This window comes from Arachis hypogaea, chromosome 8, assembly GCF_003086295.3.
Source record: "Arachis hypogaea cultivar Tifrunner chromosome 8, arahy.Tifrunner.gnm2.J5K5, whole genome shotgun sequence".
NCBI classification, from domain to species: Eukaryota; Viridiplantae; Streptophyta; class Magnoliopsida; order Fabales; family Fabaceae; genus Arachis; species Arachis hypogaea.
The window spans coordinates 2,933,352-2,951,302 of record NC_092043.1 but is presented as its reverse complement, the minus strand read 5'-3'; the positions used below and the strand labels follow the sequence as shown (position 1 = coordinate 2,951,302).

At 34.9% G+C, this 17,951-nt stretch overlaps 1 protein-coding gene across 1 annotated transcript; it reads left to right on the top strand.

Moving 5' to 3' along the window:
• The first annotated feature begins 3,362 nt into the window (after positions 1 to 3,362).
• On the top strand, positions 3,363 to 4,637 carry LOC112705673 (uncharacterized protein At1g76070). Its single transcript, XM_025756569.3, has one exon. The coding sequence runs from the start codon at positions 3,629 to 3,631 to the stop codon at positions 4,427 to 4,429; it is 801 nt and encodes a 266-aa protein (XP_025612354.1). The 5' UTR covers positions 3,363 to 3,628; the 3' UTR covers positions 4,430 to 4,637.
• The last annotated feature ends 13,314 nt before the right edge of the window (positions 4,638 to 17,951 follow it).

Genomic DNA, 17,951 nt, shown 5'->3' with positions numbered 1-17,951 from the left:
CCACATTATAAAGGTAGTATGTGATTGATAATAATAGTGTAAAAACTCTTATATTAACAAAGCATTGAAGTTAAGGTGTTTTTTTTTGTATGGTATATTGGTATCTAGAGTTAGACTATTATATTCTTAGGTTTCTGTTTTGTACTTCTCTCCTCTTGTTTTTAGCAATTAGCATAATCCTTTTTACCCATTGGAAAAAAAGGGTGTTTTTCTTTAGATTTTGGAAAATTTGATTGAGACTTGAATGCTCTAGATAGCTGAAAAAGTTGAAGAAGTTACTCTGGAAGAATTAATTTGGCATTTTTGTGTGCAACCTCTACATGTTGGGTTTCAAATTTTCAATGAAAATTATCCTTGCTTGTTTAGAAACACTTGCTTATTTGTGCCTCTCAGAAGGGTTTGTGCCACTCAGAAGAGCAAACGGTCACCAGTGTATGATTGTTTAGAAACACTTTCTTGTTTATGGTTTTATCTTATTAGAATGTGTTTATCAATCTCTACTAATCATGATTTTGTTACTATACTTTCAGGTACATAGATGGCCAAGAATGGGAGGGCATAGATTCATAGGAATGAGAATTCAACATCAAAAGCTAACTAGAAAATGTGAAGTTACAACTATTCTTGTTCTTTATAGTCTTCCAAGGTAATTAACAAAATCATACATACACATATTGGACAACCTTGTAACAGTTTTTGACACTGTTCACCTGACAGAGGTTACTCATAGATGCTATCCTAGCTCACAAGTTACTCACAGCATATAGTTTACAATTAGAACTTAATGATTCTGTTTACAATGAACTAGATTATAATCCAACAGGAAGTGTATGTGATTCAGAAGAAGCTGCTGTTGAGGAATCTAATGGGAATAAGGATGCTATGGACCTTGAGATTCGTTCAAGAGGAAATGTGGTGGGGAAACTAGTAAGAACAAAGCACCATAAGGAAATTACTTTCCCTTTGGTGATCAACTCTTTTGAATTGAAACCTATCAGGTTCAAGAAGAATTCATGCACATATGTCTGATGGATGCTGATTCATGTCCATTTTTTGAGAAAGAATAGAATTCAGTTAATCTTTCTGTAATATATGTAAAATTGTGTAAAATTTAGTATGGTTGAACAATATATTAAGGATTATAGTTGATAATACACTTTGTTTATGTTTTAAATTATATTGACTTGCTTGTTTATAATAATTTTCTTTTAGTTTTATAATACGATGAATTTGTTTATTTTTTGTGATACTATAAATATTCAAATACAAATTAGATAAAAATTGTATTAAATTTATATTTATTTTGTATGAAAACAAGTTTATTTTGTAATTGGAAAAACAAAAAAAATTCTATTTTAGCTTACTGACAGATTTATAGACGGATTTTCTATCTGTAATTAGAGTGTGAGATGATTTTCCAAAGTTCAAATTATAGATGAAAAATCTGTCAGAAAATCCGTCTGTAATTACAGATAGAAAATCCGTCGAAAAATTCGTCTATAATTACAAACGAAAAATTCGTCGAAAAATCCATCTGTAATTACAGACGGAAAATTCGTTGGAAAATTCTTCGTATCCGGGAAATGGATGGAGAATTTACAGAGGAAAAATCCGTCAGTAACTGGTAAAAATTCGTCGGAAATTTTTCGACGAAAAAAAATCCGTCGGTAAATAATTTCCGATGAGGCTTTTACAGAGGGACAAAATCCGTCAGTAATTTCGTCGTTAACCAAAAATCCGTCTATAATATAGACTAAATCTGTCTGTAAATCTGTCTGTATTAAGCCATTTTCTAATTGTGGGAAAAGTCTCCGACGCGGCTGTGGAAAGGTGATGGCAGCTCAGGATGAGCTCCAGAGAAGCTCTCTCTCTCTCTCTCTATATATATATATATATATATGTATATATATATATATGTATATATATATATATATAATGGCAATAGCTAGGGTTCAGTGGCAGTGGCATCTTTGACGACAACGATTCTCATTGTCACTAGTGACAACGACGAAAACAACCTCCCTTTTCTTCCCGTTTGTTGCCCTCCACTTTTTCTTCACTCTCCCTTTTCTATGGGACAACGATGGTGTAGTGACACCCACCGATGTTTTCTCCATCTTTTCCTCTCCTTCTTCTTAATCTCTCGTTCTCTAATTCCTCCATTTCCCTCTTATGATTTCTTCTTCTTTTCTACCGTGTGTGTGTGTTAGGGTGGCGAGTGAGAATAACGAAAGAGTGTGTGGGTGAAATTAGGATTAGTGTTAGAAAAGAGAATAAAAAAATAATGAGAATTTTTATAAAATTAAAGAGCAAAATAGTAATTTAAATCAAATGTAATTCGTTAAAATCATTTTAAGAGTATTATTTATTTATAAACTCAGTAGTTGGTTTCAAATAAATATTCTAATTTTAAATAAAAAATAATTCAATTAATTTTCTTTTAATTCATAAAATTAAACAAAGATCCCAATTATTCAAATTAAATTATCAAATTTTTATTATTTTCTAATTATTAAAACTTTAAATTTTTAAATAATAAAATACATAATTATTATAAAAATTATATGAGTCCTCATTCATTTTAAACTTAAAGTATCATAACTTTGATTTAATTATTTTTAATAAAATAATTTTATAAAAATAAAATTCAAAACAAATATTTAAAATAATAAATAATTCATTATTTTAATAAATTTGAAGTCTTACCGCACATATTAGCTAAACTCTTTTTTTTAAGGGTAAACTATATTTTTAGTCCTTTATTTTTTTTTTAAAATTTAAATATATTTAAGTTTTATTTTATTTTAGTTTTATTCTTACAATTTTTAATTTGCATTAAATATATCTCTGATAATTAAATTTTTAAAAAATTAAAAATAAATTTAATAATAATACATGACAATTATATCTAATTTACTTGTGTTAAAAATTATTTTTATAAAATTATTACTAAATTAGTTTTAAATTTTTTTAAAAATTAGTCACTAAGAATATATTTAATACAAATATAAAATTTTTAGGACAAAATTAAAATAAAATAAAATTTAAAAAATAATTTTAAAATCTTTTAATAAATTTTAAAAACAAAAAATATTCTTTTCCTTTCTTTTAAAATGCACGTTTATGTGGTGTGACTTCCACTGTGTGCTTGTTTTACAATATTGTTGTCATTATCTTATAGCCAGGGTGTTATGCAAGCCCGATGATTAAATCTAGGAAACTTAACGTCAGAATCAGACAAAAACCAAGTCAAGGTGGGTAGATATTTATGCTTAGTGTGGGCTTAGCAACAGTGACATTGAAAACACCTCCCAGCTGCAGCATTTATCAGGTCAAAATGCCGCAACCTGTTTCAGAATTGTTGTGTAACATACGTGTGTTTGGATAAAAGCAAGGGAGCGTTCTTTGCCGAGTCACGACGTTTTTATTTGACCAAACATTTTCTTCATCTCCCACCTTTCTTGACAAAATCAAATACTCCTTTATATAATAACTCCCAACCTTAACCCTTTTCTTAAAAGACCATTGCGAGTTTCAGCTCTTAACTTTCTTCAAAAGGCAACAATCCAAGAATACGAATCACAACTACTTTATTATCAAGTCATAATTCTTTCATTTTCTTTTTATCATGGAGAAACAGCTCAAGCTGAAGAACAGGATCTTGAAAATACTACCAAAAGCCTCATCAATCACTGTGACGTTTCAAAACCAACCCTTCAGCCCAGGTAGGTGGGATAGACAGCATCATCATAATAATCATGGCGTCAAGGGGTTCTCTGGCCCTATCATGCCTATGATTCCACACGAAGCAAGAAGCAAGCCTAAGGGGGAAAGAAACAACACTGATTATCAAGAACCAACTTCACCAAAGATCTCATGCATGGGACAGATCAAGAACAAGAAGAAACAGCACAAGAAAGTCAAGAAAGCAGCAGCATCAGCAACAACAACAAAATCCACTTCTAAAGACATAGAGTTGAAGAAGAAACATGTTTCCAAGTTTCAGAGGATGTTATTTTCGGCGAGGAGAAAATCAAGTGCTTCTCTGCCGCATCAAGATGATAATAAGAATAAAGACGCGGTTGCAGTTGCACGTGCGGAGAGAGCACCGCACGTGAGCCAGATGAAGAAGTTCGCGAGTGGACGTGACGCTTTTGCTAACTTTGATTGGAAAAGTCATGAGCAAGTGGTGGCTGAGAAAAGAGAAGATTTCTATTCTGATGAGGAAAGGGTACAGCAGAGGAGCGATGAAGAAGAAGAAGATTATGATGATGATGACGACGTCAGAATCCCTTTCTCTGCGCCTATATTGGTTGGTGGCGATAGTGTTGGTGATGGAGTTGGGCTCAATTTGAAGCCACGCAAAGAGATTAATCTATGGAAGAGAAGAACCATGGCACCGCCTAGGCCTCTTCAATTGAATATTTGACTATACATTGATTCATTTTATTCTTTTTCTTTTTGCTCATTAGAATGAAAATTTCTTCTTTCTTTTCAAGGTGTGTTTTGAGTATGGGATCATTTTGCTGTGTAGAACACCAAAGTCACATTTAGGAGAAAAATGTAATTAATAACATGCCGTGACATTCATGTATTAAACGTGTATAAAATGTGGATTCTAGTGTTCATAGATGAAATTTTGATGTCAAATATATAACTCTATCACATAAGAAAAGCTGTCTATCTTCTGATAATAAATTTATACGTATTAATATAATAAAAATATGGACAAATTAAAATAAAACACGTTAATTATATTTTTTATATTATTAATTATTTTTTTAAATATATATTATATCAATATTTTTATTAAATTATTTTTATATTTTAATAAAAATAAAAATATTTTTTATTTAAATTTACAAAAGATTTAAATATTCTTTTTATATTGAATAAAAATTATCCTAATCCTTTTAATTTAGTCAAAATTCAATTAGTTTTAGTTTTATAATTTTAAATTCAAAACTATTTAAAAATTAAAAGTTGAAAACAAAAACATATATAAAAAATCAAAAAAATAAAAGTAGTGTTTGATCTAAAATTAGGGACAATTTACAAAAATAAAATATTTGACTTTTAAAATTATGGTAATACAACTTTTGTAATTTGGATACGAAAATGCAACTTTCTACATATCTATGTAAATCATAGAAGAGATTTCACGTATTTAAAATATACGTAAACCGATGAAGGGTTCCACGGGCTTCTGATAGGATACAAAGCATACATAAATTTGCAAAATAAGTATCGAGTTCTACTATATATATCAGTCTAAAATGAGTGGTGTAATAGTAGAGTGTTATTTTTATTTCAGTAATTTATCTTTTTATTTGTTTTACACTTAAAAAATTGAAAAGATTCTAAAATAATAGTCCAAAATAGAAAGTATATTTAAACTTAGTTAAAAGAAAAAATTAAGCACACTAAATAGTTGTTTACATGGCCAGACTTTTAAAATGCTTGTTCCTAGTGATGTTGTAGACTTACAACTTCTCTTGAGACTTATTTTTTTTTTATTTTGAATTTATCCTTCTTAATTCACCAAAAAAAATTATTAACAAATATATGAAATTATATATCATTCAAATAATAAGGTTTAAAATTAAAATAAAATTAATTCTATTTAATTCAAATTATATTAGATTAAATCAAAATAGTTTGAAAGATAAATTTAAATTAGCACGGTACAAATTAAATCAATCATTTGCATAAAATTGAATTAGATTGAAAAGTATAAATCAAATAAATATTATTCAAATCTTTTAAAATTATATCATTTTTACAATTTGAATAAATTTAAAATATACTACAAAATATAGTCTTATTTCGTTGACAATACAAATGATAGATGTAAATATATCCCACTCACTCTAGAAATCGTAGAATCCCTGCCACGAATTCTTCTCAAATACTTCGTCAACGTAAACCGTGGAAACCTCCAGCGGTTTAGGTGTATTTCAAATCCGTGGGACTCCTTCCACGGTTTATGTAAATTTGTAGAAAGTTGCACTTTCATATCCAAACTGCAAAAGTTGTATTTCCGTAATTTTAGAAGCCAAATATTTTATTTTCGTAAAGGATTAATCTTAGCATACAAGTGATTAACACTTACAAGTATTACAAGTCCTGAAACTTACTAACACCCTAAATGCGCTCCAATTGTTACGTACAAGTCACGCCCTATATAACAGAATATTAATTCAATCAAAATCAATTAACGCGCAAATATATAATTTTCAATTTTCGAAAGATTTTGTTACCTTCTTCGAATCTCTTGCCAAGTTTCTTCGTTCTCCTTGTTGCGTTCTTCCCTTGTCTTTTCGATCATTCTTTCTTCTGCGTTTATCACTGCTTGTTCTTCGTCATTCACTTGAGTTTCTCCACTGTAACTTTAGCTTCGTTTTATTTCAATTTTTTGGTTTCTGAAATCAAATTTTGAACTCGTTTTGAAGATAATGGATGATTCAACCTTAGATTATCAGATCAATCAGCGCAAAGTGGATTTTGAATTTGAATCAAATGAAGTTCCTGAGGTTTGATTTAGATTCAGCTAATTAAGATTAATCTGAATTTGATGCAGTTATTCGTCTATGATTGTCTAGCTGAATAATTCGTGAACATAGACTGTGAATTAATGCGTGAACATAATCTGTGGATTCAATCTAATGTATTAGTTTTGATTAATTATCTGTAATTTATAGCAGACGCTCGGGTGTAGATCAGAACTTTTTGGGTATATTTTTAGGGAAGTTTGGGTGTATTTTAGGGGAAGTTTGGGTGTATTTATAGTTTATGGTTTTTCTTTTTATTTTAGTTGACTTGTTGTCGTAACGGTTGTATATCAGGAGTCCTTGGGTGTATTTTACTTTGATTGTTATTTTTTTATGAGGTGCAGAAATTCTATAGTATTTTCTTGTTTTTAATATGTTGTATTTTGCAGCCCCTCTCTGTTGTTGATGAGCAGCTTGGTCCCAAGGTTGGAATGAATTTTAAAACCCTTGAAGATGCTGCAAAATTTTACAAGGACTATGCCAAAGCTGCAAGTTTTTTTACAAGAGTTCGGAGCACAAATAAAAAGGAAAATGAAATTAAGAATCAATTGATCACATGTAGCAGAGAGGAAAAATGGAAATCTAAAATATCTCCGACCGAGAAGACAAATCCTACAGCTGGTTTAAATTGTCCTGCAAGAATTTATATATACACATTGAAGGATGTTGGTGCTTGGATCATTTCGAAGGTCATGCTGCATCATTCACACCCTTGCTGTCCAACTCAAATAGAGATGCTCAAACAGCACAGGGAACTAAGCATGTCCGTTCATCGTACAATAGAGAATAACGAGGAGGCCAGTATCAGACCAAGCAAAACATTTCAATCATTCATTGCGGCAACTGGGGGTTACTATGAGTTAAATTTTATTGAATAGGATGTGAGATATTACATCACGAGAGAAGTGCGGAATGTTTTGGAACAAGAAGATGTAAAGAAATTTGGGAAATATTTATTGAGAATGAAAGAAAAGAATCAGAATTTCTTTTTCGAGCTCGAACTCGAGGATGATCAATCGATTAAGCTTGCTTTTTGGGCCAATGCAAGGAGCAGAGCTGCCTTTGAGTATTTTAGAGATGTTATTTCATTTGACACCACCTACAATACAAATAGGTAATATGCTGTTCTTGTTTATACTGCTAAATTAATTTTGTTCTATGAATCTGCTGCAGAGGTGTATATTGGATGTTCCTTGGGTGTATAAATTCATTATATGGGTGTACATAATGATTTTCATTCTGCAATGTCGTAATTTGTTTAAGGTATAATTTGGTTTGTGGTTCTTTTGTCGGGGTGAATCACCACGGTCAGTCAATACTTCTTGGATGCGCTTTGATAAAAAATGAAGCAATTGAGTCGTTCAAATGGTTATTTCAATGTTGGCTTCGTTGCATGGGGGGAAATGCTCCGAAAGAATTTCTCACCGATCAATGTGCATCAATAAAAAGGGCTATAGAGGCTTGTATGCCAACAACAATTCACCGTTGGTGTATTTGGCACATCACGAAGAAGATCCCAAGCAAATTAAATGGGTACAAGGGACATGCTAAAATTGAACAAGAATTGAGCCAAGTTGTTTGGAACTCTCATAGTAAAGATTCATTTGATAGGAATTGGAATGATTTTCTACTAATTTTGGTCTTGTGGACAACAAGTGGCTCTCAAGTAATGTTGTTTAAAATATGCAGCAGAGGTGTAAATTGCATATTTTTCGGGTGTATTTATAGTCTATTTTTGGGTGTATTCTGCAGATCTTTATGAAGACCGTCATATGTGGGTTCCAATCTACCTGGATCACCACTTCTAGGCAGGGATGAAAAGCACACAAAGGAGCGAGAGCATGCATTCATTTTTTAACAAGTTTATTACTCGGAACAGCTCACTTATTCAATTTGTCAAACAACACGATAATTGCCTCGGAAGCAGGGAGCAAGCAGAGAGAGAATCAGATGCTACACATTTTCATACAGTCATACCGTATGCAACCAAATCCTCCATTGAAGCTCAGTTTCAAGATTTTTACACTCATCAAAAGTTTAGGGAAGTCCAAGCACAATTTAGAGGAAAGGCGAATTGCATCACTAGATTAACGAATTCCGCTCTAGGCTATTTAGTATACGAAGTTGGAGAACAACTTTTCAGCTCAATATTCAACAAGTTTGTGGTTACTTATGACTCAGTAGTAGCCGAGGTAAAATGTCAATGCTTATTATTTGAGTCAAGAGGGATATTGTGCCATCACGCACTACGTGTGTTAAGCTTTGAACGAGTACTTCAAGTGTCATCGAGATATATATTAGAACGATGGAGCAAGAAGGTAAAGAGGCGACACACACACATCAAGAGCAGTCACGACGAGCCATTGTTGGAGCCAAGAAGCAAGAGGTTTGACGAATTAGTTTTTTGTTTGCAAAATATTTGCAAATTTACATCAGAATCGGAGGAACTGACTGAAATTCTGCACCGTGTGTACGATAACGTCATGGTTGAGATGGAATCATTGAAAGCCAAAAGAAAGGGGACATCTTCTTTATCTCACGAAGACGCCAACTTAGAATCCGTTAACGAGCTTCAAAGCTCTCCAAGGATTCGAACAAGAGGACGTCCAAAAAATAGGCTAGGTTCAAAGTTGGACAAACAGATTGCAAATGCCTCAAAAAAGAAGAACACGAAAGCTTTAAACGAGGTAAAAGTGATGTTCTTTAAATATGTGGTGATTGAGTTTAATTTTCTTGTTAATAGTTTTGCTAATATGTGAGTTTATTATTTCTAGTTAAACGTCTTTGATGCTGCATCAGTGGTGCGTCCAAATTCCAATCAGTTCAGGCAACCAACAGCAGGGGATAACTTTTTGGGTGTATAATTACATAATATGGGTGTAAAGCACTATTTTTTGGGTGTATTTCTGAATTTTCTTGTGTTTCACATTTTACACACACACACACACACACACACACACACACACACACACACACACACACACACACACACACACACACACACATGTATGTATGTATTTTTGCTGTTGCTGTTTATGTTATAAATTATTATTATTTTTAATTTGTTATGGTTTAGGGTTTTTAGGGTTTAGGGTTTAGGCATAGTGTTTAGGGTTTATGGGTTTAGGCTTTTTAGGGTTTAGCAATCCAGCATCAATGGATAGAAGTTTGGGTGTATATTGAAACTGTTGGGTGTAAAATTTCGTGTTTTGGGTGTATCATTGGTTGGGTGGCTTAGGGTTTAGGGTTTAGGGTCTAGGGTTTAGAGTTTAGGATTTTAGGGGTTTAGGGATAAAGCATCAGGGGATAGAAGTCTGGTGTATATTTAACTTTCCTTGGGTGTACGATGAGATCTTATGGGTGTAAAAATCAATGTTTTGGGTGTATAGTAGGTTGGATGGTTTAGGGTTTAGGGTTTAGGGTTTAGGTTTTTAGGGTTTAGTGTTTAGGGTTTAGGGTTTAGGGTTTAGGGTTTATGGTTTAGGTTTTTAGGGTTTAGGATTTTAGGGTTTTAGGGTTTTACAGTTTAGGGTTTAGGGTTTTAGAGTTTTAGGGATAAATCATCAGGGGGATAGATGTTTGGATGTATATTCAACTTTCTTTGGGTGTAAAATGTCAGGTTATGGGTGTATATTTGGTTTGATATTTTTCTTCATATTATAGTACTTGTAATTCAGACATTTTGAATACAGCAAAGAGAGTTTAATTATTCAAAAAAAATTTACTTATAATCGGATCAAATATATTTACAGCATGTGTTCAATTTCTTACAAGACTATATAACAGTTACATTAATCAGTGTCAATATCATTAGAATCTATCTGACAATATGGACTCAATAACAATGAGGATGGCCTGGACAATCTTATTGCATCACTTCCCCTAATGGCTTCAGCTTTGTGTTGATTCATTTCATGGAATAGAATCCGGGAAGCATATTCTACTCTATAGTGGTCCACCACGTCCTGTAGTTTAAAAGAATTTTCTTTTTAATGAACTATGTTAATTTAGTAAGGTAATATAGAGTTATTTAGTTTTTTAAACACAATTACCTGGGTCCAGTTGTCCCACTCATACTTCCCCTTTTAACGTTTTTGGGCTGAATTATCTCAAGCCACTTCATTACATAAATAGCACAGTCATAGCTGAAAAACAAGAAATAAATTAGCAAATTACATCTAGGAAAGTTTAATTTTCAGATTAAAAGATTTATACCTTGTCTTTTTGCCTGAGATGTTAATGTATGGTGTATGAATTTCGCGATCATTTTTCTTCAGAGGTGCCCCCAGCATATACTATCATTCTTGAAATTACATGTCCCTTAAAACACAAAACAAATCAGTAATATATGAATAAATTTAATAAAGGAATATAAACAAAGGAGCACAAACCTACACCTTATATTGAACAGAAATACACCCAAATATTAAAATACAGAACACAGAAACAACTTACAGCGAATATATTTATGGTCTTTCTTTCATCGGCTGGACAAGTCTTGTGATATGGGTCGAGTATAAAAGATTTTTTTTCTTGTATCAGCCACCCATAACAACCAATGTTGTGAATGACAAATAGGTGCAAAAATCTGAAGTATGTCCATATTGAACAGTCTTTTAGTTTATTTGGCACATAAGTAAAGAATGATATAAGAAGTTTTAGAAACGAAAACTTACATAACGATGCGATGCTAATTTTTTAAGGTCCAAGAAGGGTATATACATTGGATAGTCTTCCACCCTGAATGGCTTATTGTTTTTAGGCTGTAAGAATACCCCTTCTGGATGATTTGCAATGGCCATGTTCTGCAACAATTGTGAAACACCAAATGAATACAGAAAATACACCCAAAAGAATGCAGAAAATACACCCAAACGAATGCAGAAAATACACACAAATGAATACAGAAAATACACCCAAATGAATATAGAAAATACACCCAAACTAATACATAAAATACACCCAAACGAATGCAGAAAGTACACCCAAGATTTGTTGAAGTACTATGGTGCACAGAATTGTGATACACAACTCCGATACAACTAACTAGCAAATGCACTGGGTCATCCAAGTAATACTTTATGTGAGTAAGGGTCGATCCCACGGAGATTATCGGCTTGAAGCAAGCTATGGTCATCCTGTAAATCTTAGTCGGGTGGATTCAGAATGTTATGAGGGTTTAGATCATTAAAAGATAAATAAAACATAAAATAAGATAGGGATACTTATGCAATTTATTGGTGAGAATTTCAGATAAGCGTATGGAGATGCTTTGTTGCTCCTGAACTTTTACTTTCCTATTGTCTTCATCCAATCATTCATACTCCCTTCCATGGAAAGCTGTATGTTGGGGGATCACCGTTGTCAATGGCTACCGTCTGTCCTCTCAGTGAAAATGGTCCGGCTACGGGTTATGTAGGGCTAATCATCTGTCGGTTCCCACTTGTGTTGGAATAAGATCTAATGATCCTTTTGCGCACTGTCACTGCGCCCAACATCATGAGTTTGAAGCTCGTCACAGTCATCCCATCCCAGATCCTACTCGGAATACCACAAACAAGGTTTAGACTTTTCGGATCTCAAGAATGCTACCAATCGGTTCTAGCTTATACCACGAAGACTCTGATTTCACGGAATTGAAAGGCTCTGTTGTCAGGAGAGGCAATCATGCGTCGTGAACCAGGAACCCAAGAGATACACACTCAAGCTCTCACAGATAGAACGGAAATGTTTGTCCGGCACGCGTTCATAAGGGAGGATGATGATGAGTGTCACAGATCATCACATCCATCACGTTCAAGTACGAGTGAATATCTTAGAATAAGAATAAGCATGAATTGAATAGAAAAACAATAGTACTTTGCATTGATTCATGAGGAACAACAGAGCTCCACACCTTAATCTATGAGGTGTAGAAACTCCACCGTTGAAAATACAAAAGTGATGAAGGTCCAGGCATGGCAAAATGGCCAGCCCCCAAAACATGATCAAGAGATCAAAAGTGATCCAAAGATAGTCTCAAAATGATCTAAAGATATAAATACAATAAGTAAAAAGTCCTATTTATACTAACTAGTTACTAGGGTTTACAGAAATAAGTAGATAGTGCAGAAATCCACTTCTGGATCGCACTTGGTGTGTGCTTGGGCTGAGCATTAAATCTTTCACGTGTATAGGCTTTCCTTGGCATTTTACTCCAGCTTTGGTGCCAGTTTTGGCGTTGTACGCTAGAAAAGGGTTTCTGATCGACGTTTAGACGCCAGTTTGGGCCATGAAATCTTGGGTAAAGTATGGACTATTATACATTTCTGGAAAGCCCAAGATGTATTATTTCCAACGCAATTGAGTGCGCGCCAATTGGGCTTCTGTAGCTTCAGAAAATCCATTTCGCGTACAGGAGGGTCAGAATCCAACAGCATCTGCAGTCCTTTTTCAGCCTCTGAATCAAATTTTTGCTCAGATCCGTCAATTTCAGCCAAAAAATACCTGAAATCACAGAAAAACACACAAACTCATAGTAAAGTCCAGAAATTTGAATTTTGCATAAAAACTAATAAAAATATAATAAAAACTAATTAAAACATACTAAAAACTATGTAAAAACAATGCCAAAAAGCGTATAAATTATCCGCTCATCACAACACCAAACTTAAATTGTTGCTTGTCCCCAAGCAACTAAAAACAATAAAAGATAAAAAGAAGAGAATATACAATAAATCCCAAAATATCAATGAAGCTTAGTTCTAATTAGATGAGCGGGACTTTATCCTTTGAAATTCAGATTGATTGGCATCTATAGGAACTCAGAATTAAGATAGTGTTATTGATTCTCCTAGTTCAGTATGTTGATTCTTGAACATAGCTACTTATGAGTCTTGGCCGTGACCCTAAGCATCTTGTTTTCCTGTATTACCACCGGATACATAAATTTCATAGACACATAACTGGGTGAACCTTTTCAGATTGTGACTCAGCTTTGCTAGAGTCCCCAGTTAGAGGTGTCCAAAGTTCTTAAGCACACTCTTTTTTTGCTTTGGATCACAACTTTAACCACTCAGTCTCAAGCTTTTCACTTGGACCTTCATGACACAAGCACATGGTTAGGGACAGCTTGATTTAGCCGCTTAGGCCAGGATTTTATTCCTTTGGGCCTTCCTATCCACTGATTCTCAAAGTCTTGGATCCTTTTTACCCTTGCCTTTTGGTTTAAAGGGCTACTAACTTTTTCTGCTTGTTTTTTTCTTTTTCTTTCTCTCTCTTTTTTTTCGCAAGCTTTGTTATTCACTACTTTTTCTTGCTTCAAGGATCAATTTTATGATTTTTTAGATTATTAATAACATTTCTCTTTCTTCATCATTCTTTCAAGAGCCAAAAAATTTAACATTCATAAACTTTACTATAAAAAATATGCACTGTTCAAGCATTCATTCAGAAAACAAAAAGTATTGCCACCATATCAAAATAATTAAAGTAATTTCAAGATAAAAAATTCATTTACTTATTGTTCTTTTGTAATTAGGAAAATTTTTCATTTAAGAAAGGTGAAGGATTCATGGAATTATTCATAACTTTAAGACATAGACACTAGACACTAATGATCATGTAATGAAGCTAAAACATAGTCAAATATAAAGCATAAAAATCGAAAAACAGAAAAATAAGAACTAGAAAATTAAAGAACGGGTCCACCTTAGTGATAGCGGCTAGTTCTTCCTCTTGAAGATCTTATGGAGTGCTTGAGCTCCTCAATGTCTCTTCCTTGCCTTTGTTGCTCCTCCCTCATGGCTCTTTGGTCCTCTTTAATTTCATGGAGGATAATGGAATGCTCTTGGCGCTCCATCCTTAGTTGCTCCATGTTGGAATTCAAATCTCCTAAGGAGGTGTTGAGTTCCTCCCAATAGTTGTGTGGAGGAAAATGCATCCCTTGAGGTATCTCAGGGATTTCCTTATGAGGGACTTCCTCATGCGCTTGGTGAGGCCATTGAGTGGGCTCTCTTGTTTGCTCCATCCTCTTTTTTGTGATGGGCTTGTCCTCTTCAATGAGGGTGTCTTCCTCTATAACAATTCCAGCTAAATTGCATAGGTGACAGATGAGATGAGGGAAGTCTAACCTTGCTAAAGTGAAAAGTTTGTCAGCAACCTTGTATAGTTCTAGAGGTATGATCTCATGAACTTTCACTTCCTTTCCAATCATGATAGCCCGATCCACAGTTACTTCAGACCGGTTGCTAGTAGGAATAATAGAGCGTTGGATGAACTCTAACCATCCTCTAGCCATGGGTTTGAGGTCAAGCCTTTGTAGTTGAACCGGCTTGCCTTTGGAGTCTCTCTTCCATTGGGCTCCTTCCACACAGATATCCATGAGGACTTGGTCCAACCATTGATCAAAGTTGACCCTTCTTGTGAAAGGATAAAGATCTCCTTGCATAATTGGCAAGTTGAATGCTAATCTCACATTTTTCGGACTGAAATCTAAGTATTTTCCCCGAACCATTGTGAGCCAATTCTTTGGGTTCGGGTTCATACTTTGATCATGGATTCTAGTGATCCATGCATTAGCATATAACTCTTGAACCATTAAGATTCTGACTTGTTGAATGGGATTGGTGAGAGCTTTCCACCCTCTTCTCCTAATCTCATGTCGGATCTCTGGATATTCACTCCTTTTGAGAATGAAAAGGACCTCGGGGATCAACTTTTTCTTGGCCACAACTTCATAGAATTGGTCTTGATGGGCTTTTGAGATGAATCTCTCCATCTCCCATGACTCAGAGGTGGAATTAATTGCCTTCCCTTTCCTCTTTCTTGAGGTTTCTCCGGCCTTAGATGCCATTAATGGTTATGGAAAAACAAAAAAGCAAGGCTTTTTCCACACCAAACTTAAAAGGTTTGCTCGTCCTCGAGCAAAAGAAGAAAGAAAAGAGGAGAAGAAGAAGAGGAGATAGAAGTGTGTGAAGGGTTCGGCCAAGGAGGGGTTTTAGTGGGTTAAGATGTGTGAAATTGAAGATGGTAAGGAGGACTATATATAGGGGAAGAGAGGGGTGGGTGGCCGAATGGAAGTGGGTGGGTTTGGGAGGGAAATGGTTTGAATTTGAATAGTGAGGTAGGTGGGGTTTGATGGTGGCATTTTTGGGGAAGAGTGGATGGATGTGAGTGGTGAAGAGATTGTGGGGGAGAAGGTAGGATTTGATAGGTGAATAGTGGTTTGGGAAGAGTGTTATGGAAAGGTGTGAAGAGGAGAGAGAATGAGTTGAGGCCGGTAGGGATCTTGTGGGGTCCACAGATCATGAGGTGTCAAGGATTTTGCATCCCTGCACCTTGCTGGCGTTAAACGCCCCTCTGTGTGCCTTTCTGGTGTTTAAACGCCAGTCTGCTGCCCTTTTCTAGCATTTAAACGCCAGTTTGCTGCCCTTTTTTGGCGTTTAAATGCCTAGAAACGTGTCAGACTGGGCGTTTAAACGCCCATTTTTATACCTTTACTGGCGTTTAAACGTCAGACTGCTGCCCATTTCTGGCATTTAAACGCACAGAATGGTGCTAGGCTGGGCGTTAAACGTCCATTTTGGTATCCTTACTGGCGTTTAAACGCCAATAAGCTCGTCCTCCATGGTGTGCCATTTTTTATGCTATTTTTTATTTTTCTTTAATTTTTGCTGTTGTTTTTGTGACTCCACATGATCATAATCCTAAAGAAAACATAAAATAACATAGATAAATAAAAAAAATTGGGTTGCCTCCCAATAAGCGCTTCTTTAATGTCAATAGCTTGACAGTGAGCTCTTTTCAGAGCTTCACAGATGCTCAAAGCATGATTGTGGCCTCCCAACACCAAACTTAGAGTTTGAGTGTGAGGGCTCTATCTGACTCTGTACTGAGAGAAGCTTTTCATGCTTCTTCTCCATGTTTACAGAAGAAGATCCTTGAGCCTTAAACACAAGGTAGTCCTCATTCAATTGAATGACTAACTCTCCTCTGTCCACATCAATCACAGCCCTTGCTGTGGCTAGGAAGGGTCTTCCAAGGATGATGGATTCATCCTCATCCTTCCCAGTGTCCATGATTATGAAGTCAGCAGGGATATAAAGGCCTTCAACCTTCACTAGGACATCCTCTACAAGTCCATAAGCCTTTTTCATTGATTTGTCCACCATCTCTAGTGAGATTCTTGCAGCTTATACCTCAAAGATCCATAGTTTCTCCATCACAGAGAGTGGCATGAGATTGATACCTGACCCCAGGTCACACAGAGCCTTTTCAAAGGTCATGGTGCCTATGGTGCAAGGTATTAAGAACTTTCCGGAATCCGATTTCTTTTGAGGCAATGTCTACTGAATCCATGTATTCAGTTCATTGATGAGCAATGGAGGTTCATCCTCCCAAGTCTCATTACCAAATAACTTGGCATTCAGTTTCATGATTATTCCTAGATATTGAGCAATTTGCTCTTCAGTAGTAACTTCATCTTCTTCAGAAGAAGAATATTCTTCAGAGCTCATGAATAGTAATAAGATGTTTAGTGAAATCTCTATGGTCTCTGTATGAGCCTCAGATTCCTTTGGCTTCCCATTAGGGAACTTCTTATTGGTCAGTGGACGTCTATTGAGGTCTTCCTCAATGGAAATCACGCCATCCTCCTCCTCTATAGGTTCGGCCATTTTGGTCATATTAATGGCCTTGCACTCTCTCTTTGGATTCTCTTCTGTATTACTTGGGAGAGTACTAGGAGGAGTTTCAGTAACTCTTTTATTCAGTTGGCTCACTTGTGCCTTCAAATTTCTGATGGAGGACCTTGTTTCATTCATGAAACTGAGAGTGACCTTAGATAGATCAGAGACTATGTTTGCTAAGCCAGAGAGGCTCTGCTCAGAATTCTCTGTCTGTTACTAAGAAGATGATGGAAAAGGTTTGCTATTGCCAAATCTAATTCTCCCATTATTATTGAAGCCTTATTGAGGCTTCTGTTGATCCTTCCATGAAAGATTTGGATGATTCCTCCATGAAGGATTATAGGTGTTTCCATAGGGTTCTCCCATGTAATTCACCTCTTCCATTGCAGGATTCTCAAGGTCATAAGCTTCTCCTTCAGAGGAGGCTTCTTTATACTGCCGAATGCAGTAGATTCTGAGAAATCATATTAACTTGCTGAGTCAATATTTTGTTTTGAGCCAATATGGCATTCAGAGTGTCAATCTCAAGAACTCCTCTCTTCTTAGTCATCCAATTATTCATAGGATTTCTTTCAGAAGTGTACATGAACTGGTTATTTGCAACCATCTCAATGAGTTTCTGGGCTTCTGCAGGGGTTTTCAGATGAAGAGATCCACCAGAAGAATAGTCCAATGACATCTTTGACAACTCAGACAGACCATCATAGAATATACATATGATGCTCCATTCTGG

Excerpts from the sequence above, each read along its gene's own strand:
- LOC112705673 (XM_025756569.3), top strand. The coding sequence starts at position 3,629 with ATGGAGAAACAGCTCAAGCTGAAGAACAGGATCTTGAAAATACTACCA.